Raw genomic sequence first — 23,157 nt, 5'->3', positions numbered from 1 at the left:
TTCTCCCTACAAAATCAGCAAACAATATGTACATTCAAAAGTTTAGGGTCAGTAAAATTTGAGAAGTCATTAATGACTAACTGTACAAAGTTCAAAAGAGCAACATTAATTTGTAACACTGTAAATGTCTTTACAGTCACTATATCAATTGAATGTGTGCTTGCAAGTATATTTAAAAAAAATCATTTGAATGGTAGTGTACATAACATATTATTTACTCACTTGAATGGGTTTTTGGTAGTCTGCTTGATGACCTGACAGTAGATCTCATCCCTGAGGAACTCCTTCTCTTTTCCCAGCTGAACCAAAACAAGTTGTCATGTTACAGATGAATACTGTAAATTCACAATACCTTTCAAAAAACATGCTGTACTGTAGGTTTGGAGGAAAACTTACCTGCAAAATTAAGTTAACACAGTCACTCTCTGTCTGATTTTTCTTCATAGGCTGATCCAACATAAACTGCATCAAAACTACAAAGAAATTGTTGTGTCAAATACTTGTTCTCTGGAATACTTGACTCTCATTGGTCAATCCGTGCAACCAATCCCAAGCAACCAATTTTATATATAGACCATGCATGCTTCTTTTTAAAGTCTTTTCTATTCCTCCAAAGTCTCTTAATTTAGAGTCAAATCAATAATTCATGTTTTTTTTTTAAATACATATAAATTGTATTTTATTTTATATACTTAATGTATTTATCAATGTGGTAATTTGCCTTTTACTGTAATAAGAGGGAAAATGTAGTTATTCTCTCATTCTTGCAAAAAAAATAAAATAATAACTTTGCTTCTCTTTGGGGTCCTGATTTTATTTTCCATGACCCACTGACTGTACACTATCCCAGGGATCCCAAAATGTATGCTGTTATAATGGATGAGTTTACAGTATGTATTTGTCAGTACATTCGTTCACTTACTCATGAAGTTTTGAGCACCCAGACGACTGAGATCGCTGTCTGAGAAAAAGATCAGTGATTCCTGGATGGGATTCTAATAAAAGAAAACAGCAAACATTTAAACAAATGTTTAAAATCCCAGCATGCATCGAGTGAGAGACTAAGAGATGCATACATACTGGAGTATATTCCACCATCTCATTAAGACTTTTGTCTTTGTTTGTTCTGAAAAATAAGAGAGAAATAAATCAATGTCAAGTGGAGTTTGTAAAGTATGATGCGAACTCCTCTGCTTTCCAGAAGATTTCACCTGCTGATAGCATCTGTGAAGAACTTCTTGGCAAACTCAGTCATGATAGGCTTATGACGTTCTGATTCAGATCTCTGCATGGTCCCCACTTCCACACTGTATTCACTGCTAGACGCTGAGCGGGTAACAGGGGTTTTGTAAATGGAGCCATTGACAGGGGTGTTGGTCACAGGGCGATTGACAGGGGTGTTGGTGACAGGGCCATTGACAGGGGTGTTGATGACAGGGCCACTGGCTGGTACATTGGAGGAAGAGCTGGTGAGTCTCATACTCTTCTTCCGCTCCAGCTGCCGCTCTATGTTGCTGCTGTGGTAGTCTGGTGGGGCACAAGGCTGAGTGACGTCCACCAGGAAGAGTCCAGAACGGCCCCCACTGGAACCAAACATCCATCCTGCAAAGATAAGAAACTCAATAGTACACATCTTTTAGGTCTTATGCTAAAAGTGATAATCATTTTACCAACATGTCACACTTTTTCCTTATTTTTTTAAATATCGCGCATAAAATGTTCATTACTAACAAATATATGTCAAGGGAAATACCACTTGTGGCCTGATAAATTAATCTAATCATATCCTTAGAGCATCAACAAATTAGAAAGCCTGTTTTTAATGATCAGACATGTAAACTATTGAATCAACCGATTGCTCTTTTGTGATTCTGTGTCGCTAATGGTGTAGAAATTACACATATTAACTTAAAGTTTATGGAGATTCTGAAACTGCTTTCTCAGGTCTCTTCTCACCGTCTTTGAGGCCGTCCATGTTCAGGATTTTGATGACGTCGCCTCTGTGTAAGGTCAGCAAGCTCTTGTCATCTGTCACATAGCTCTTCACAGCGATCACATAGTCCGAGTTCTGCAGATACAGAATCAGTCAAATTTATGGCAAAGAAAATTAAGATGCGCATTTATCACTGTTTGGCAAATTGTTAAAATGGTTTCTTTAGGAATCCACACAATCTGGAATCTCACATGAGGACAAAAGATTTCCCCACAAAAATTTCACAACAGGTTTAAGTTGTTCACACAAACTTGCTGCAATGTCCAGCAGAAACCTGCTTGATTTGAAAGCGACTTCTGTGTGACAATAGGCGATTTATCTTTCTGCCCACGAAAATTCACTAAAATTAGTGATAAGACAGAGAACTGAATCATGGATGACAAATGTAAAAGGCCAAAAAAAGAGATCATGATACATAACAATAGTTAAAGCTGCAGTAGGTAACTTTTGTAAAAATATATTTTTTACATATTTATTAAACCTGTCATTATGTCCTGACAGTAGAATATGAGACAGATAATCTGTGAAAAAAATCAAGCTCCTCTGGCTCCTCCCAGTGGTCCTATTGCCATTTGCAGAAAATACATCGCTCCCAGTAAAAAATAACCAATCAGAGCTGCGGTCCGTAACTTTGTTTGTGTTCAAAATGTAGAAAAATGTGTATAATAAGCGAGTACACCATGAATCCATTTTCCAAACCGTGTTTTTGGCTTGTCCTGAATCACTAGGGTGCACCTTATAATAAGTGTTTATATTCGGACTATTTTAGATTGCTTCGGGGGTACCGCGGCGGAGTAACCCAGTACCTTTGTGATTCTTCATAGACATAAACAGAGAGAAGTAGATCCGGCTACAATGTTCTTCAGCAAGACGCAAGCAGTTCCGTTTATTAACCGCTAGAGCGTCAAAAGTTACCGACTGCAGCTTTAATGTCATGGTTAAAGTCAATGTGAAACCGCAACACATTTTACTTCTGTAATGTAGTGAAAGAAATAGGAAATTAAATAAAATAAAAAAAATCTATATATGGTGGGATTTAATACTTTGGCAGTTGTTTGGATTGTGATTGTGAAAAGAAGGTTTTGCATACCAGAAATGAAGCAGTTGAAAGAAAACAGGTTGAGAAATTGAAAAAGAGAGCCTGAGTTGTTTTAGAGGCTGACCAAGTTGCTTTTTTTCTTATGGGTAAAATATACTGAACTGACCATTCCTTATAAGATCATGAATGTGTATTAAAAAAGTATTAAGGGTCAGGTATGTTGACTTTAAATGAAAAATAAAGCTACATGTGTTAAGGTTAGTATCACAAGATTTAAACGGAGCACCTTAATCAGCTCCATGAGGAAGAGATGAATCACAGCAGCGATCTGTGCAGCCTGTTCAGAGTGAAGCTCCAACTCCTCATTACTCAAAGTGATCAAGGCTTTTCCAGCCCCTTGCTGCTGTACTGACAAAACCTGTGAAAAACTGAGCAGCAAAAAACATATAGTTATATAAGTTGCAACACCACAGAATATTTGATACTACTGTTCAAATGTTTGGGGTAAGTAAGATTTATTTATTTATTTTTATTAATGTGATCTTTAATCTTTCATCTTTGTGAAATCCATGATAAAGCATCAAAGACAACAGAGATAACAAGCATCAAAGTTAGAATTCAACCATTAATTTCACTATGATTTCAATCTTTGACATGGTCTTACTCAGTCAGTAATACAGATACAATGTTACGTTTTCACAGAATTTTGTTCTTTAGCTAATGAAGGATGATTTTATATAGAAAACTCTTTTATATATGTGGACGATTATCATGGCATCTGTTTGTATATAGTTCAGCAGAGTTTTGACTATGTTTTTGATATGGAATTTAAACTCAAATAAAATGTTGATCACAGAAAAAAAAAATAAATAAAAAATAAGTCTGTTGAGATGTTCTGTACCTGTAGCTGTGCAGTAGTCTGAGGTGTTCAGGGTTTATGCCTGAAGCTCTGGCAACCTTCAGAAGTCTGATTCCTCGATGCGACACTCCCAGAATCTGAGAATCTCCTCCGTTCTCCACCTGTGAAGCACACACGCAAAAACATTTCTGAGTGATTGACGAATTTCTGTATGCATGTTTCTGTGCATTATGTAAGAAAAGCCAAGTATTTCACCTTGACATTAAAGAGGCGTGCAAAGTAATTGGACCAGCTGTCTCTTGCTGCCATGACAACTCTTTTCTTCATAGCATCATCTAGTGAACTGATACTGGTTCTGGTATTGAAACTCGCTGGTGAGAGAAACACAAAGAGATGCAAAAAAATATATATATACAAATAGCTGAATTGTCCATGATAGTTTATCTGATTTATTAACTGTCATACCCAAAAGGTCTTTCATTTTACGTCTTTCTTCACGTGAAATCCTCAGACAAGTATCTGAGTAAGTGTCTCGCATGATCTGCAGTTTGCAAAAACAGTAGCCAATGTGTGGCCCAGAATTTAATATTTATAACATATATTAATTTTTGCATTGTATACAAAGCAAATGCAATGCAATGTTTGCTACTGACCTGCTCACAGAGTAAATTAAGAATGTATGGGTGGTTGAATTTTTCCCTGGGATAAAACAGCTGCGTACAAGAAAGCACAAATAGCGTGAGTGTACTATACATAAGTTAGCCAGAAGAAGCCATGATGACCTTTGTAATGGTCATGCGAAGTCACATCAAACTCTCTTAGTTACCTCCTTGCGAAGGAAGAGTTTGCCAGGCATTCTGGGATAGGAAAAGTAAACGCTGGCAGAGAATCTGTGCAGTTGGGAGCGAACACTCTCCTCCTCAGCCATCCTGTTGAACTGATCTTTAGAAACACAAAAAGGGTGAGATCATATTAGCAAATGAGATCTGTTTACCTTAATACTTGACATTTAGAAAGAGAAAGCTGCATAGCTTGCTTCAAATTTGCATGTGTATAACTTTAATTTATATGAATATCTCTGTGCTGCAAATTACCCTATTTGTGATTTATACAAATATCCTCAAGACAAGACATTTTGCTTGAATTGTTTTTGTACAAAAAAAAAAAAAAAAAAACACTTGGAAAATGTCTTAATAATTTAGCAGTTTTTCTATTAGACAGAAGGAAAAAATTAAGAAACATTTCCTTAATATATATAAAAAAATTCTTCATAAATGATTTCTTATTCAAAACATAAACTAATAAAGATGTTATTAGTTTCAAATACATATACACAGTACATACATACATATACATATATATATATATATATATATATATATATATACACACACACATACATACATATATATGTAAAACCTTAAATTAAAATCGACAAAAAAATCCAGTTACATTTTAATTGCTGAAAGGAAACACAAATGAATAAGTTAATAAAAAATGATCTCAATAAATACTTTTTTTTTCAACATCTATAATAGTTTGATTACAAGAAGAAAAAATGAAACATCTGATTTATTTCTTAACAAACTGTCAGTCTTTCATTTTAATGCATAGCAAATGTCGAAATCCATTCAAACCTACAAATTTGTGAATTATTTCATTTCGCCCCATGTTCAGTTAATTGTGTAATTATGGTTAAAGAAAACTAAGTAATATGATTTCAATATTTGAATATTTAACCCAATATATTATGACACACGTGATGTACTATGTGTACTGCATATATGTTAGAAGTGACTTGTATAAATGATTTGAGGATCACTTACTAGGTCCAGGTGGAGACATCAGTGGTGGGCTGGGGATGCTGGGAGATGGGGGAGGGATGGGCTCACGAGCTCGAGGCAGAGCATGCGAACGCTGCGAGCTGAAAAGATCAGCCAATGAACGCTGCTTCTGTTTCATATCGTTAGAGATGGGACGAGGACCATGGGACTCAGGGAGCTGTGGGGGTAAAGGAGGCTTCTCTTCCCACTGTTTCTGCAGCACAAATAATACAGAAAAGATTCATGCTCAACTTCTGCATCCTTGAGATTGAACTTTGACCTCAAAAACTTTATTATGGCCTGTCACTCAGGTCGGTATCATCTACCTTCTGTTGAGTGACAGGTCCCTGAGATTTGAGAATGGCCAGAGCCTCATCTTTGGGGTCATTTTTCTTTAGAAAGTTCTTGACCGGTACCCTGTGATGATCAAAGTCCACATTATTCCTCCTCTTACAGTCTAAGAATCCCTCCAAGTGAAAAGGTCAAAGCAACATAATATATTCAGTTTTCAGCAGAGACTGCAGTAAGTCAGTGTCAATCACAGTTAGCAACCTATTTGAATTCCTAGGCACAACATATTTTAAAAGCGAAACAGGACATGACAGGACAGGAAAAAAAAGAGAAGGGCTTGATTTTATCCATTGAGAATTCATCTGATCATGAAAAGGTGGAGCAAGGTCTTGCTTTAAAATAATTCAGGTCAATTCTTGACCCACCTGACAGGCTCAAAGGCTTTAGGTTCTGGAGAGGGCCTGCTCTGGTACTTCTTGATGATCTCTCTAATTTTACTAGTAGGTTCTGGTTTAGGAGATGTGGGTTCTGGAGATTCTGGTTCTGGTTCAGGTTCTTTGATGTTAGGAGGTACTGGGAGTGGCTTCACTGTGTGAAGAAGAGTTTATAAACTTCAAGACATTATTTTGGATGATGGGTTTTATCTAGTAACACTATAGTGAGTTTAAAGTCACTATGAGTTTAAATGTAAATAAAAAATGAATCACAAAACTTCTAGTTCTAGGTGTTGTGCCAGACGTCTGACCTTCCGTCTTTACTGGTGGAGGGGATTTGGGTTGGGTCACCGGTGGAGTGGCATATATCAGTGGCTTAGCAACCTTTGGCGCAGGCTTTGGGCGTGCTTCTGATGTACATGTGATGCATAAAGATAGTGAAAATCTTTTATGCAGTTTGATTTTAGCCATTTTAAGGATTCTCTTTCAAAGTGTGAAACTCACCAATCTTTTGAAAAAAATCCCTCTTCTCTTGAAAGGACCCTTGATCTTCCGTGAACTCTGTCTCAGGCTGTGGCTTAAAGAACAAATTAATTCACTGTAAAAATCTGAAGCGTAAAGATAAAGTTAACGGAAACAAGAAAACACAGGCACTGGTCAATATTGCGCTTGTACCTCTGGCCTGCCGAGCTTTGGATGGGTCTCTGGGGCTTTTTGGGCGGTCTGAGGGATGTTTCTTTCTACCTGGGGTCGGCTTCGGGGTCTGGTTTCGGGTGAGCGTGCACGTGGAGGAGAGCGCCGCCACTGACGTGGTGACTGTCTCTGTGATTCCTGTTCGCGTTTTCGCATCTCTTCCTGCTGCTGCTTCTGGGACATTGTCATCGCCTGCATGGTCATCTGCTGAGCCTATAGGGAAAAACATTATATATATATATATATATATATATATATATATATATATATATAAAAGGACTTCACCTGCTCTAAATGTGTTTTGAGTGGTTGACTCACCAGAAGCAGAGCCTGTTGATTGATAAAGGCCTGTTGCTGAGCAGCCATTTGCTGTGTGTTGACAGCCGGTATGGCTTGTGGCATGGCAGTTGGCATCATCATAGCTACAATCCAAAACAAGCAGTAGGAAGAGAGTAAGCATTTAACAGTTTATGCTATCAGAGATGCAGAGCATCAACAGTAGGGATGCTTACTTTGCATGGGATGCATTTGTTGCATCATGGTCATGTTTGGCATCATTGGTGCGGCAGCATAGCCAGCCATGACAGGATTCATTGGCATTCCTAAATGATAGCAGGGGAGTAAAACAGTACAGTTACTAAAACATTCTAATGTCAGTATGGTAAAAGTATGGTAAATAAATATATAAATACTGAGTAAATAAAACATTTAAATTCTTGCTTAAAGTCTAGATCTTGTTACCATTAAACTGTATTATATAAATCAGCATTATATTGGCCTCACTCCTCTCTAAATATCTGTATCACCATCAATCAATCACTGCACACTGATTAAACAGATATACAATCTGTACCTGCTCCGGCGTACATGCTGGGCATCATACCTCCTCCACCTCTCATTCTACGATTCAGCATGGCCATCCGCTCAAAGTCCTACCAATAAAAAACAAATAAAAGTGCACATAAGACCTCTGCAGGCCAGCCCTCCAAGATAAAAGGCAATACAAGTAGAACTCAGTTAATAAGTGCTAAAGCTATGTAATCTTTGCTGGCTTAATGAATGTTAACAATATATCTGTGTAGCTTAGTGATAAGCAAACGTGCACCAACATGCACGTGACATGAGTTTGATTCGTGACTTGTGTTCCAACTTTATAAATCTAAAACAATATTTATTATAAAATGTATAAATATCAAAAAATATACAGTGGCATTTAATTTAAAGAAAGACATCACAAGCACACTTTTCATTTCTACTTCACTAGAAGACGTTTAATAGGTCATAAATGATAAATTAACAGATATATTGTTAGTTCCTATAAAATAATGACTTTTGTTTTCAAAGTAGCTGCCAGTTTGACTATAAACTGTACAATAATGTTGATGTGTTTGAACTGGATGATACTGACCCCAGGACCCTGATCAAACACAGGATCAAAAAGGTCATCAACGTAAGAATCCATCTGTCGACTGCGAGATCCTAAAAGAAAGATTGTTACAGGAGTGTCCCTTACAAGTCCGAGTGAAACATTCATTTTATTTACTCTACAGGGTGAGCCGCTTCCCAACCCACTGTAGCTCGTATTCTCTTTGATTTCTTTCATTGTCTCTCTGCAAAGCTATGCAACAGAACAATGATAATGTATTTACTCTCCGTTTCCTAGTAATGGTTGGACACTCACTCTGAGATGTGGAGGAGGGTTCATAGGTGTCCCATGGGGATGCTTCAAAGGGTGGGAGACCAGGGGCTTGCATAGGGGGAGCTGGAGGTATAAAGTCATCCAGGTCTGAAGTTCCCATCCTGACATGAGAAAATTGATCATTAAAGGAATTAAACTGTGATTTGACAGTTTCCTTTGATTTAACTATTAGCACTAAGCATTACACAGGCGTACCTGTCACTTGTGTTGCTAAAGAGGTATTCGGGTTGAGTGTGTGCATAACCGAGGGGCACATCAGCCTCCACTCCAGCCAAGAGATCCATTACAAAATCACAGCCTGCCATGTCGGTCCAACCCTCCTCAGCCAGCAGAGACACAGACCAGCCCTGTGTAGCTTCAGTCAGACCCCTGAGAGAAAGAAATATGACTTATTCTGAACTCTCAGGGATGTAACACTTCATAAAGCACCACTCACCATCCACTGCTTGCGTGTTTATGGTACTCTAATAATTACAACAACGGTGAATCTCATATATATAAAAAATACTATTCCTTAGAGTTTATTTACATATTACATAATTATATGTTAAATGATTTTGTTATATATATTGCATTTAATATATATATATATATATGAACATATAATATGTTTATTTAAATTTAAAATAAAAAATAAGATATAAATATGATTTAATTAAAATTAACTACATTATTTAGTATATAACATTTAATATTGCGTTTTATTTTATAATGATTAAATATATAATAATTTTACTATACACAACTTTTTTTATTATCTTAATGATATAAAAACATTAAAACATTGCTCCTTGTTTTTCTTTATATTTCGGATTCATATATTTCCCAAAATACAACCTAGAAAGAAACTTCTATTGATGATACTTTATATAAATAAATACATACTGTACTTCAAATTTTGTTGTGTTATAGCAATGAAAAAAATCTGACCAGTTTTCATGAACACGATGTCACAATGCAAATTATTTTCAAGGGCTTAAAATGTAAAAAAAAAATTGTGAGACATCTATATGTATTAGCTACCTGTAGCTAAGAAGCCAAGAGGCCAGTTGTTCCCCTGTCGTCCAAGACTCAACCTCCACAGTCAACCTTTCCTCTTCAAAATAAAAACAGTCAGCATTAAATAAATAGAACACTTTCACAATGCATTCGTACTCCAATGTATTTCATATAATTTATTATTTTTGTAATGAACAGTTCAGTAACTGATAATTATTCCAGTTATCTGATACAGCTCATCAACAGTCCTTACCATTGAAAGTGTTAACCTCCACCACCATCTTTCCTTTTCTCTGATTGGCTGTCCACTCGAGTTGACTCGGAGGGTGCTGTCTGCAGGCAGGGGAGGGGAGCTGGAGGGATGTGAGGAGCTTGTGTTGACACAGAGAGCGGTACTCCCCTGGACCTCGGTCAGACACGTACCTGACGATCATTATACATACCATGTTTAATTCTGCTGATAGGCAGACTTCTGTCTGCAGTTATCTATTGTCTATAGATCACTATGAAATTTGACTTTATAACTCCTTTATATTTCATTCAGTTTATTTAGGAAATGTTCATTTGTAAAATCAGTCAGTGGCAATGTTATACCAGTCACTTCTTGTTCTAAAGACCCCATTTTTGCATTTGTAATACTATAACCGAAGACGTACTTGAGGAGGGGTTTCTCCAGGGCAGGAGAGGGTGTGAAGGCACTCAGACAACAGGCCAGGAGCAACCATCCCCGGAGGACACTCTCCTCATTATCCCCGTCCCAAGTGTGGTACACCAGCTGAGCTAGAATCTCATCCCTGATGCTGGGCTGTGATTGGCTCTTCTCCACGATATAGTTCCCCAACATCTGCTCTTGCCATCCAGTCAGATCAGAGTCACCTGTGAAACGCAGGATCTAAAGAAGAACGTAGACACGTAAGGATGTTGATTTTCTGTGGTAAAAGATCCATTTAAAATACTACGGACCAGTTTGTAGATTTCTAGAGCTGTCCGAGCGTCATCATAGTCCAGAGAATTCAAAGGCCTCTGAAGCGGGAAACCCTGCGGTTGGCACCATCCATCCTAAAGAAAAAAAGCATCTAAACTGATATAACAAATGCATAAAACTAATTTACATGCATGAAAATTGTAAATGAATTGGAAGACCCCAAAACAAAAATCTGCTGTATGTTTTGTATGTAACATCTACCTTCAGGATTGTGTTGGCATATTTGGAGAAAGGGTGTCTGTCAATGTCTTGGGGCAGTGAGAGGTTGTGGTCTGCTTTGACCTGTGGCAGAGCTACTTCTGTTACTCCTGATCCTTGAGGACGTCCTGAAAGCCATCATAGTACAATGTGAATATAATATGTTGATGGACACTCATCAGCCACTCCAATACAGTTTTGACCAAAAAGCAATGCAGTTTACTTGTATCCATTACTTAAGAAAAAATGAACTTAATTTGTGTGTAAACAAGGTCAATCAGTCTAAAACAGAATACTTTAATCAGCAAGGATGCAGTAAATTAATCCAAATTGACAGTAAGGATGTTATTAATGTTACAAAAGATGAGCTGCCTATATCCATCAAAGAATCCAGACTTACTTTAAACTGCAATCACATTTCACAATATTCCTTTTTACTGTATTTTTTATCAAATAACAGCAGCTTGGGGAGCATTACTGACTTTTTTGAACTATAGATAGATATATTCAAAATCAGCTGCTGATGTATTTAAAAAAAAGTCAGGAAACACCTTTCAGTATCTTGAGTTCAGTGTAGTTTCACGTGGTCAAACCACTGAGAAAATTGTAAATAGGTTGCTTTAGGAAACGTGTTAATCAAAACTCCAATGAAGAAAAAAAAAACTCCACTGTCTCTTGATTTCATTAGTTAGTTTTGAGAAGCTAAGAAAAAATTTCACATTTTACTTTTAAGCATTTATATAAATACATATGGAAACGTTTTACAATACTTTCAAGTGTTTGATCAATCAATTTGACTTTTGATTATGCTAAATGACACAATACCTATACTTCAATTTAAGTATAGAACTTTTTTATTGGTTAACAAGTATCAAGGATCTCACCTGCTGCACTGCGTAATCGGGCCGACAGTTCTGCCGGGATCTCCAATATTCCCACATCCTTCGGGAAAAACAATTTTGTCATTCAAAATTAACTCTTAACTCTGAAGTGACCGTTTAAATTATGTCTGAGACCATACAGAACAGATGCTCAAAGACCTTGAGCACACAAGTCAAAATAAAAGAAAATAAAACAAATCTATAAAAATGAAAAGATTCAGTGTCTCACCATCTCTGAAGAGGACGACGTAGGTTTTGCTGCTTCGTTCACCCTGGTTCTATCAGTATGCTCCTGATCAAATCAAAATACAAATCAAAAACACAATCTAACTTTAAAAAAAAGAAGAAAAAGTTTAATACTAAGCCACCCTTTGTTCATTTCCGTATTGTAGTGTTTAATTTCTTCTTGACTGAACAATGGGACATTTATTTTGTAAAGCTATTCCACTCTTTTATTCTATTACCTGTCCACGGCATCGTATGCAAAGGTAAAGGCAAACTATTCTTAGCAGCTGGCCTTCTTTTATATCCTGGGAAAGACCCTCCCTTGACTCGCTCCTCCCCAAACAAAAGAATTACATGAAATATGAGTCATCAAACCCATTTTTATCTGATCAGTTAGTATTATCATTGTGTTTGACTGGCCTTTTCTGTTTTGTGTATCATTCTCGCCAGAAAGCAGTGTGCAGAAAATAAGGTCACTGATTTTTACACATTCTAGAAACAAATCTGGGGGTATTCTGGAATATTGCCACCAGATACCTTTTGCCTGTTCCAGCAAACCTTTCTTATACTAAATAAATTAACTTTTATTGGACACGCACAAATATAATCATAGAAAAGATACACAAAGCTGCTTAACCCACTAAATGAGGATCATGTCACAAACCAGTCTTACAACAACTGCATAACAATTACTACAAAATGATTTGACAGCAGAATTCATGACAGCTGAGGAGGACATAGTCCAAGCTGTATAAAACAATGACGGGAAATAAGAAAACATAACTGAAAGTTGCAGGTTATATAACTTAGTGGATCATTTAATAATGACTTACTACCAGTCAAATGTTTAGAATGACTTTTATGCTTCTGATGAACATAATAATTGCTTTAATGCTCAAAATCAGTTTTTTTTATATAAATATAAATTTAATTTGTTTACACAACTAACATTTCTATTCATATTATTTTTAACAGATGATTTGGACCTCAGAGAAAATCAGCCAATAAGTGTCCAGCAGAACCATTTAAAAGCATCCCATGATGCTGAGAGAGCATGTGAAGAGTTGTCATCTAGACTGTGAGGAATCTCAAAAATATTTTACCATAATTCCCATATATCCATTTGTGTTTTTTAATAGTTTGAAAGCTGTAATTGTCAGGGTTTTGCACTGACACTGTTTGTCTTGTGTTTTTTCTTTCTTGTGTCTATGTCTTGTTTCAGCAAATGGCCTTGTTTTCCTTGTCCATGTGCATCCTTAGCCCACCTCTTTACCACACCTTCTTGTTTATTTTGGTCGATTTGGTCTAATTGTGCTCACCTGTTCCTCATGTATTTTCCTCCCTATTTATAGTGCACCTTTCTCTTTTGTGTTTGATGGTCCTTGGTCATTCTCACTCCTTCTGTCTCTGCCTGTGGATGTGGTTGAATATGTTTATGTATCCCTGTCTGGTTGGCCCCTTGTCTAGTCCTTGTAATTCCATGTTCTTGTCTTGCTCCTTGTTTTAGTATTTTGTTTGTTTTTGCCTTTGTTGCTTTTATTTGTAGTTTAGTTTTCTAGTCCTGATTCATGTGTTTTTTAATCTTTCTCTTAAGTTGGTTAAATGGGTAATTTTTTATTTTTATTTTGTTGCTTTACTTTTATTAGTTCATTGGTTTATATTCTTTTGTCTCTGATTTAACTTGTGTTTTTGTGGAGCTTTGTCCTGTCTGGTCTTGTGTTCGAGTTCTTGACCTGTCCCCATGTGTCCTGTCTGGGATCTCCCTGCCTGGCATCTGGTCTGTCTCCAGAGTCGGTGGTCAGCAAGTGTCTGAGCTCTGCTCTATGGTGCCTTGTGTGGTCTTCTCTATCAGCCTGGTCTTGCTGCCCCCTCTGTTGCCAAAGTATTCTGCCAGTTGTTTCCTGAAGCCTTCCCTAGCTGTTCCTGTTGTGGCATCGTTTGTGCACTTCACTACCTCTTATATCAGTCTGTCTTATCAATAAAACCTTATCTCACTGCACATTAAACACATTAAACAAATCACATTTAAATCTTATATTACTGATATAATCCCTTTCTTATTTTCAGCCCTGAGTTCTCTCTGTATCATTAATCTTTCTGTTTGCTATTAGCATGTGAAATAAGGATAAATATTAAACACTACCTACCTAGGATGATGTTAAAACAAATGTATCCGTCCCCATGCAAAGTGCTCTTAAACTGATGGAATTAGTTGAAATCCGAACACAAGAGAAGTGGTGCTTAGGTTGGACTTTGCAGGAATGAGAGGAAGAAAGTGAGGAAAACCGAGAGAGAGCCTACGATCAAAGATGAAAGGGCAGCCGGGCGGGTGGAGCTCACCTCACCTAACACTGACATTTCTTACATGTGTACACATTGCCCATGACCCACTAGAGATCAAACGTGCTACGTGAATCAGAAAATAAACATAACTCTAGTAATAATGGAGTTTTTTTTAATAATGTAATTTGTTTGTATTTTTCTTGTTTTTACAAGAAATTCATAAAAAATGAATGAGAAGCACCAATCTTTTTTATTTTTATTTTGTATTTTTTTATTTGGAATTCTTTTCCTATAGAGGTTGAGTCATAGGAAACTATGGGTGCCATTCGTGATAAACCGAATTTCACAATCTAATATATTCAATAAAAAAAACAGTCCAAAGTCCATTCAGAGAGTAAAATATATAATAAGACTCATAACTTATCAAGTTCACACTCTGCCCTTACACGTAATGCAAGGAAACAGTGGCTCTTGAGACTCATATAACTAACTTGGAAATGCATTTGACTGTCATTGCATTAGATAATAAAATATAAAACCGGATGACATTAATGGGAGGAGTGAGGCTGGAATCATATTAGCTGTCTCATATAAATAAAGTAGTTGGTTTCCTAGCAATGGACCTTATAGGAAAACAGCTGATATAGTGAAGTGTGTGCATTTGTATATGTGCAAATTAAGGCAAGAAGAAGCCACAGACACATTGGGGAAAAGAATGGAAAAAGCTAGAGACAGACAGAGGGAGAGATAAAAGCTCTCACCCTCCAATGACGTTTCTTGATGGTGTCTCTGGTAATCATCATCGCTGCCCAAAACTGAGTGAAGGACTGCTTCAATTTCTTGTAGTACTTCCTGTAACAGAAAAAGAGGGCGCCACAGCTTCACATTAGATTCACTTCGGTTTTTATCATGCTCTCAGAGTTGAAATCGCTGCACAAATACCGGGCCTGGTGGCCCCTGATGTGGGACTGGATGACAATAGCCTTCTGTTTAAAGAAACGGAAGTTTTTTCGGCAGATGAAGCCGCGAATGTTCCTCTGGATGGTGACTGCCGCCCATGTTTGAGTGCTACTCCATTTCTCCTCCACCCGCTGGTACAGACTCTCCTTCATAAACACCTGTGTTTTCACATTAAAGGAAGTCGTTTTAGGGGGCGTTGTTAAGGGTTAATGTGGTAAAAAAACGAGTCAGAATAACTCAGGCTGAGGTAGCTAAAGAGTTATGTTACTGTACTTTAGTGAGTCCTAGTTGGTACTGGCCTTCCTCTGCTCCTATAGTCTCCAGTAAAGTCTCTACTTGCTCTTTACAAGACTGGTGTGCAGGTTTCTGGGCAATAATACGCCATATCTGAAATTAGACATAAACAGTGATTGAAAAATGTAGTTGAAACTCACCTAGTGGAGATTTTATGGAGGAAGAGACAGTGTAATGTTGCTTAATTTCTTAAACTCTGATTGATGTAGGCTACCTATACTCAGGGTTCACACAGATTTTGACCAATGGAATTACATGAGTTTTCCATGATTTTTAAAGATTTTACACCTTAAAAAATAAATAAATGATACAATAATTATAATTATACACATATATAATAAAACAAAAATACAAATGTTATTTTCAGGTATAAATATAACTACAAACACACACCAATATGATAACAATGTATGATTGTTAAACCACTAGTAATGTGTTTGAATGTCCTAGAGTAGACTCTGTATTACCTCTCCATGAACAGAGCGAAAGGGATGCGAATTGGAAATCCTTCTTTCGTATGTGAATGGTCTCCAGTATCCCTCCATGCCTTAGCTGTGTGGTTATGTAGTCTACATCAAATATGCCTGGAAGCTGAAACCACACAAAAACACCAAACTGAGATCCAACAATCCATCATTTGTGCTTGCTTACTCTAAACATAACGTTCACAAACAGAGAGATTAGATGCACATTACATGCAGTGTCAGCTGAAATTACCTTTACATAGTTTGGCTTAAAGCATCGTACAAATGTAGTTTTACACCTAAAAAAAGAGAATAAATAGGCGTTAAATTATCTACACATAGAGTATACTCGCATTGGACGACTGCATAAGCCAAATGGCAATACCAAATACCCTGTGTATAAAATACATAGCAAAGTATAATAAATAAATATTTGTGACATCTGTTGACCTCTCCAAACGAGTGGTGAGCTCTATAAGTGACTGCTGGAAATGAGCAGCTACAGTTGACATCTGGTTGCGGTAACCTCTTGCTCTTCCCAGTTCTTTCTGTTGGACGTAACGCTCTTGAACCTTCCGGAAGAGACCCGACACCATCTACACAGACAAGAAAACACACACTCCAATTACATGTTACAGGTTTCTGTTTCCAAACATTGGTGCTTTAAAACTTAATGAGACCTAAATCTTGCATAAATTATATGGGTTGTTCCTAACTCTTTTGTTTTGTCTGGGTGTGTTGACAGTCTCATGAATATATAATAGTGGACACGTTATTGTATTTCTATGCAATCATGACACATTACAAATTACTGAAGACCGTGTGAAGTGAGCTTCCATGAACACAGTGTAGATGAATTTACCTGTAAACGACTGCGGGCAAAGAGCTCTAATACCTCTGGGCGAAACTGGTCATGATTTTTATTTAGAAAGTTGTGCACCTATTGAGCAGGGGGAAAAAATCGTAGTCATGCAAATCAAAAGATTCCTGGCAAAATTGTCAGAAAAATCATGCTGCATGAATAAATCATTTTGTGAATGCTCAGATCAGGCTTGCCTGGTACGTGACAGCCCCTGCATAGTGATATATTGTGAACACTGGCAGAGGAATTTTGGGCTTGGTGTAGTAGGGACTGTTGCCATGGTGATAGTGACATTTCTGCAAGAATGTGTGGTCTGTAGCCTGGGACAAAAAAAAGGGAGAGAGCCAAAGAAAAGAGAAAGGCAAAAAAGTGCAAAAGCGGCCCATAAATCCATTGTAGTATACATAATTTGCATTTGAATCAACACTAGGCCATTTTGGCGGAAATTCAAGTTTTATGATATTTAGACATCATGTTTGACACGTACATGTAGAAGAAGAAACTTCTAAATCCATCGGTGAAGTATAAGATTATTCAAATGAATATTGACTTTAAGATCTCTAAAATATCCGGATGAAGCTGAAATGTGAAGTTACTTGAGGAAGGCTAGTCTGGTCATCCAGAATGCGAAGGATCCCGTACGGCCGTGCTGAGATAAGATCCAGACAGCCATTAGAGTCTTCCAGAATTATTGGATACCACTGGATCTGCTCTGCGCTGTATTCCTCCTAACAAAAACACACACAGCCAACCACTTGTTTTATTTATTTATTTATTTCAGTCCCCTAAAGTATGAATTATTTCCAGTGGAAAAAAAAATGTGTCCGAGAAGCCATATCTATTGCATTATATCTCAAGAATTACATTTACTGGTCCCATCGGAATTGGTAGATAGATATATATTTATACATGTTCCCATCAAGTCCAAATGGTAGAGTCCCCTCAGGGTACTAATATTTTCATAAATGGCCTCTGAACTTGGGAAAATGTGAGAAAACATTTTTGATATAATTACTGAGGACATTAACTGACCTGCTCTTGGGCCACCAGAGCTTTGTTCACAAACTGTTGCAGCTGCTCGTTGGCAAAGTTTATGCACAGCTGCTCGAAACTGTTCACACCCAGGTCCTGTAATGCATTTTTGTTCACAGACTTTTTAGAGGTGTAACATGTAGGAATTCATTGCAACTATGCAGATTTGATTCAGGTATAGATGTAAAAAAGTCAATCAACAATAAATGTAGCAGTCAAATTGTCAATTTAAGGTCATAATGAGAGAGAGGATACCTCAAAGCCATATATATCCACAATTCCAACAGTGCTGTCCATCTCTGTGGGGATCAACCACTCATTGATGCGTTCAAGAATCCAGTCGAACAGCACAGAGTACAGCATCTTGGCAATGGCATCTCTGAATCAAGAGCAATCTGTCAGTATTCATCAGCCACCCTCAGGGGTCAATGCATATAATACATTAATTCATCTAATAACTTAAGCAACATTTCATTGTCTAACCTGGATTCAATGGCACTTTCCACGGATAGAGGGCAGTAGATCCTATCATAAGTTGTTTCCTGTGGAAAAAAATAACTATTGTGTTCTTAGGAGATACTTCTGTAGTGTTAAAAGTTGTATTCTGGGTTGAATATATATTTTGTGGCAGAATTTTACAAAAGCACTAGCGTTCAATATTTTGAGGTTGGTAAGATTTTTTCATGTTTTGGAAAGAAGTCTTATATGCTCACAAAAAAATGCATTTACTTAATCAAAAATACAGTAAAACAGTAATACAGTTTTCTGTTTTTAATATATATTTAATAATTTAATCCTGTGATGCCAAATTATTTTTTTATTCTTGTTATACCATAAAGAATTTTCAGCATCAAATGCTCCAGAAACATTTCTTATTACCAATGTTTAAGCTATACTGAACCCAAAATATTCATTTAGTTCTGAGGTCATGGGAAGAAATGAGAATGTGTTTGGGTGAGATGGTGAAAGAGTTGCTCACAGTCACCCGGTGTGTGATGACCGTCTGTAAGGCCTCGGCAGACACCTGCAAGAGGTTTCCCACTCTCCGTGCTTCGGCTTCACTAAAAATACGGGCAACCTCAAACGATTCACTCTAATTTTTGAGGGGAAAACAATTTACATAGCTTAGCTTAAAGACTCAAGAAACTTTCCTTAAATTGGGTAATCCATGCATTCACACCTCATAGGAGCTGAAGCAAATGTTGCCCAGCTGCAGGATCGATGACAAAATGGCCCAAATTGTTGCAAGCTGGTCGGCATGTAAACCAATGATCTCCAAGCAGTGGACCAAAAGCAGGAAGTCTTGCTTGTCATGTTTCCCTTGTAGGTCACAAGCCCTGCCCTTAACAGCATTTAAAATATTTAATTAGTAGAAATATTAGACAAGTATCATAAACTAATGGGGCTCTTCTTTTACCTGGTTGAGGTAGAAGTATGTTTCAGCTCCTTGCAGGTAAAGTTCCTGCTTGTCCCAGTCATTCATCCCAGCCAGCAGTTCATAAAACACATGGTAGTTTCTTTCCTCCTTAGCCTAAAGGAACACAGTTGCAAACCTTGAACGTGTACTAAGTGCAAGACAAGCTAATGAATAAACATCTTACCTGGAAGACGATTCTTGATTTTTCAAGGAGATATTTTGAAAAAGACGTCCCAACAACAACACCACTGAAAAAAATAAAGGGCGATCATATCATGCTTATTTAATGCTCTCTGGCCCTTAAATCAAACAGACAGCAGTAAGTACACTTACTGGCGTATGTGGATGTGTAGGTACTTTCCAAATCGGCTGGAGTTGTTGTTCAGTATGGTCTTTGCATTACCAAAGCTCTCAAGAACTGGTAAAACATCCGTTGGCTAATGCGAGGGAGATTATCTTTTTGAGTTAACAGAACAAAACATAATTTTCCATTTCTCAAAAAATTGATTTCCTGTACCTGGCGTAATTTATCATTTCTGCCCTGATACATGGAACTCAGGTAATGGACAATGAGCTTTGCAGCCTCTGTTTTGCCTGATCCACTTTGTCCACTGTGGATACATTCAAATGTACTCAAATTTATAATATACAGTAGAAATATGTATATACATATATGTAATGAATAATGAAAAGTATATGCATATGTATGTGTACCATAGGCCTATGTCTAAATAAATATGAAATGTGTTGATGCACACTGTCAGCAAAAATTGTACCTTTAAGGGTACAACAGCTTGTCACTGGAGTGGTACCCACAAAGGGACACCGTTGTACCTTTTCTTGCCCCTAAAGGGTACATATTAGTACTTTAGAGTAATGATACAGTATGTACAGTTAAGGTAGCAACATGTACTCTATTACTATTACAAACCATTTAGGGCTAAAGAAGTTTCAGAGGTGTCCCTTTGAGGCTACTTCCCCAGTGACAAGCTGCTTTACCCGTAAAGGTAAAATTTTTGCACATTTCGTTTCTGAGAGTGTGTGCATATGTAAATGTATATACATATTAATCATACCCTTAATCATCCTCACCTTATGATGATGCAGTGCTCCTGGGTGCTATTCTGAGATTGGTAAAAGGCAGCATCTGCTATGGCATATACATGACTACATGGACAATACAAAAATTGCCTTTCAATATTACTGTTAAACTCTTCTAAAAAAAAAAAAAAAAAAAACCCATCTACAGGCAAACACTGTAATAGGTGAAAGCACTCACGGTGGGTTGCTGTGCTTTTCTTTACCCTGGTACTGCTGTCTCAGATCCTCAGTGTAGATGTAGAGAGGCTTGAAGGGGTTGATGGACAGCAGCATATCACCGATATATGTCTGTTGGTTGAAATACATCGTTTTATTAAAGTTAAAAAGACAATTGAATGTGAAAAAGAACAAATGTGATTTTCTGGAAAAGGTAACGCATACATAAATTGAATCCCGATGAAACCGCTTCTTCAAATTCAGCAGAACAGAACTCTCACGCACCTCTCTGGAATAGGATGTGCAGTTTTTATTAATGTTTTATTCATATAATTCATTTTTACTAGTGTGGCTTTTCTTGCTTAGAAACTCTACACCAAGGCTATTCAAATCTTGTCCTGGAGGGCCAGTGCACTGCAGAGTTTAGCTCCAACCCTAATCAAACACACCTGAGCCTGTTAATCAATGTCTTTGGGATCATTAGAAAATCACAGATAGGTGGGTTTGATCAGGGTTCGAGCTAAACTCTGCAGTGCACTGGCCCTCCAGAGCAAGATTTGAATAGCCCTGGTCTACACAAGCAGATGTACTTCAGCGGATTGGTGCAATGACTCACTCCAGCTGTGCCAAATCTTCCACCTCATCCACCTCCACAGCTTGGCTGCTTCCTGGCATCATTACCTGTGACGCAAAGTAAAGGAAACAGAGCAGAGCTGTCACTGAAACCCCCTAGTGGGCAGACATGTGGATAACATCTACACTATATCCCAGCTAGGGCTTTCTGTTTCAAATCAAACAATAAACACTGTAGATGTAAATGAGGTTGTTTGCATAATTCAATGCCAATAATTGTGTAAATTATTCTGCATATGTCATACCTGCGTGCTGTAAAGTCTCTCCTCTAGCATATTTTGGGTCGGATCTTCAGATTCCCATGGGCCCCTGCCATTATGGACTGGAATGATGGGGGCATGTTCATCATCTTGATACACCGTCCATTTAGTAAGCTTTTCCACCGTTTGATGGGGCAGGAGGTTTTCCGAACGTAGCCAGTCTTGAGGATCACCACACATTTGTTGAGTCTGAGCCCAGTGTTGCTCCATGACGGAGGGCAAAAGACCCTCACCCATCAGTTCTGCCACTTCTCTGTCTGCATCCTCCTCATAAGTAGGCTGCATCACTCCATTCCTCCATGTCTCGGCTTCTTCTGAATTCCTTAGATTCCTCTCCACTTCTTTGCTCTGTCCCGCACTTATACCATTAAGCAAAGGTTTAGACATAGACAGCTTTGTGATATTTACTTGCGATCCACCAAGTTTTCCTTTGGCGACTTGTAGTATACTTGTACCATCTTTGATGCCTGATATTGACTCTTTTTTGTCTGCTTTAACCTCAGGCTGCCCCTCAATCACTTGAGCATTTGGGCTGCCATTCTTATCACTTTTGCTCTCCTGAGCATTTTTCTTAATGGACTTCAGCAGGCTAAGGTCTGGCTTGACTGGAAGAACCAGACGAGCACCAGGCTTTGGTGGTTTACGTTCTGTTGTGCCTCCATTGCCTGTGATGGTGCTAGTAGATGGAACGGTGGCTTCATTAACCTTGCTGATTTTGTTCATCCTTGGGAACACAATCGCATATTTAGCATCTCCTGAGTTGGCCTTTTCTTCTACATCTTGTGGAGAGGAACAAGGTTCATCAGAAGAGTCATCCTGGGGATCAGCAGTGATATTCTCTTCTGTCTTTTCCTTTGTGGTTGATACTTCCTTTGATTTTCCACTACTTGCCATTTTCATAACCATCTTGTGTCGTATAAGACTCCTCTTTGACTTGGTGCTGCTAGTCCTCTTCTTACATACCAAGGCAGGGAGCCATTTTGAGATCCCAATCGCTTGGGAGACCGCTGATAATTTTCTTCGAACATGGATGCTCTTTGGCATCTTCTTTTGAATCCATCCTGACACACGCCGCAATGTCGCCATGCCTCTTTTCCGGGCCAATAAACGCTCTGTTGACTTTGAGGTTAATACATTTTCAGGATCAGCCTCAGTTGTGTCTGCCACTATTTTCTCACATGAATCTTGATTTGGCTCTTCGACAGCATCTTTGGTGTCTTTTGGATGTTGCTCTTTGGCGTTCTTGCTTTTATCATCTTTTCCTTTGCCTTTCATTGAAAACAGCGTACGAGACTGTCTGTTCAACAGACCTTTGGGGGCCTTTTGTTGGGGTTGCTGCCTGATCTTCCTCTGTCTTGCTCATTGCCTTTGTTTTACTTGCCAACTGTAGAATTTGAGACTTATCTTTAGTGGCGCCACCTTTGGAGAGAGCCATTCCTTTAATATTGACTCCTTTTGAGGGCACAGAATCATCCTTAGGCTCCTCTCCTCTAGAAGGCCCCTTCTTTTGTAGCATCTTAGATTTCAACATCTTTTTCTGGCCCTTGAGGTGAACTGTTAGGTTTAGCGGTGCTGG

The 23,157-nt window shown here is 37.9% G+C and overlaps 1 protein-coding gene and 1 long non-coding RNA gene across 2 annotated transcripts; both read right to left on the bottom strand.

The window, feature by feature from the left end:
* Positions 1-1,915: 1,915 nt before the first annotated feature.
* Positions 1,916-22,667, bottom strand: LOC113063654 (unconventional myosin-XVB-like). Its single transcript, XM_026233990.1, has 48 exons — positions 21,567-22,667; positions 21,305-21,369; positions 20,914-20,977; positions 20,711-20,820; positions 20,524-20,598; positions 19,938-20,042; positions 19,765-19,863; positions 19,616-19,679; positions 19,432-19,545; positions 19,195-19,356; positions 18,994-19,107; positions 18,498-18,556; positions 18,270-18,393; positions 18,015-18,110; positions 17,579-17,710; positions 17,177-17,302; positions 16,983-17,060; positions 16,571-16,716; positions 16,374-16,419; positions 15,636-15,749; positions 15,345-15,508; positions 15,164-15,254; positions 12,124-12,186; positions 11,898-11,955; positions 11,017-11,141; positions 10,794-10,889; positions 10,487-10,722; positions 10,084-10,253; positions 9,855-9,927; positions 9,027-9,200; positions 8,814-8,932; positions 8,541-8,611; positions 7,986-8,064; positions 7,645-7,734; positions 7,451-7,554; positions 7,115-7,324; positions 6,944-7,016; positions 6,751-6,849; positions 6,431-6,593; positions 6,041-6,131; positions 5,718-5,931; positions 4,718-4,833; positions 4,545-4,604; positions 4,357-4,432; positions 4,147-4,262; positions 3,934-4,052; positions 3,319-3,460; positions 1,916-2,068 (listed from the first exon to the last, which is right to left on the bottom strand). Exons 1-48 carry the CDS (start codon positions 22,665-22,667, stop codon positions 1,916-1,918), a joined length of 6,339 nt encoding a protein of 2,112 aa, XP_026089775.1.
* Positions 11,034-12,174, bottom strand: LOC113064164 (uncharacterized). The gene is made up of 3 exons (XR_003278780.1): positions 12,124-12,174; positions 11,898-11,955; positions 11,034-11,141 (listed from the first exon to the last, which is right to left on the bottom strand). It is a non-coding gene; the product is annotated as an uncharacterized LOC113064164 (long non-coding RNA).
* Positions 22,668-23,157: the final 490 nt, after the last annotated feature.

Source organism: Carassius auratus, chromosome 46 (genome assembly GCF_003368295.1).
Source record: "Carassius auratus strain Wakin chromosome 46, ASM336829v1, whole genome shotgun sequence".
Taxonomy (NCBI): domain Eukaryota; kingdom Metazoa; phylum Chordata; class Actinopteri; order Cypriniformes; family Cyprinidae; genus Carassius; species Carassius auratus.
Note: the sequence above shows the minus strand (reverse complement) of the source record. Positions and strands in the feature narration are given on the sequence as shown.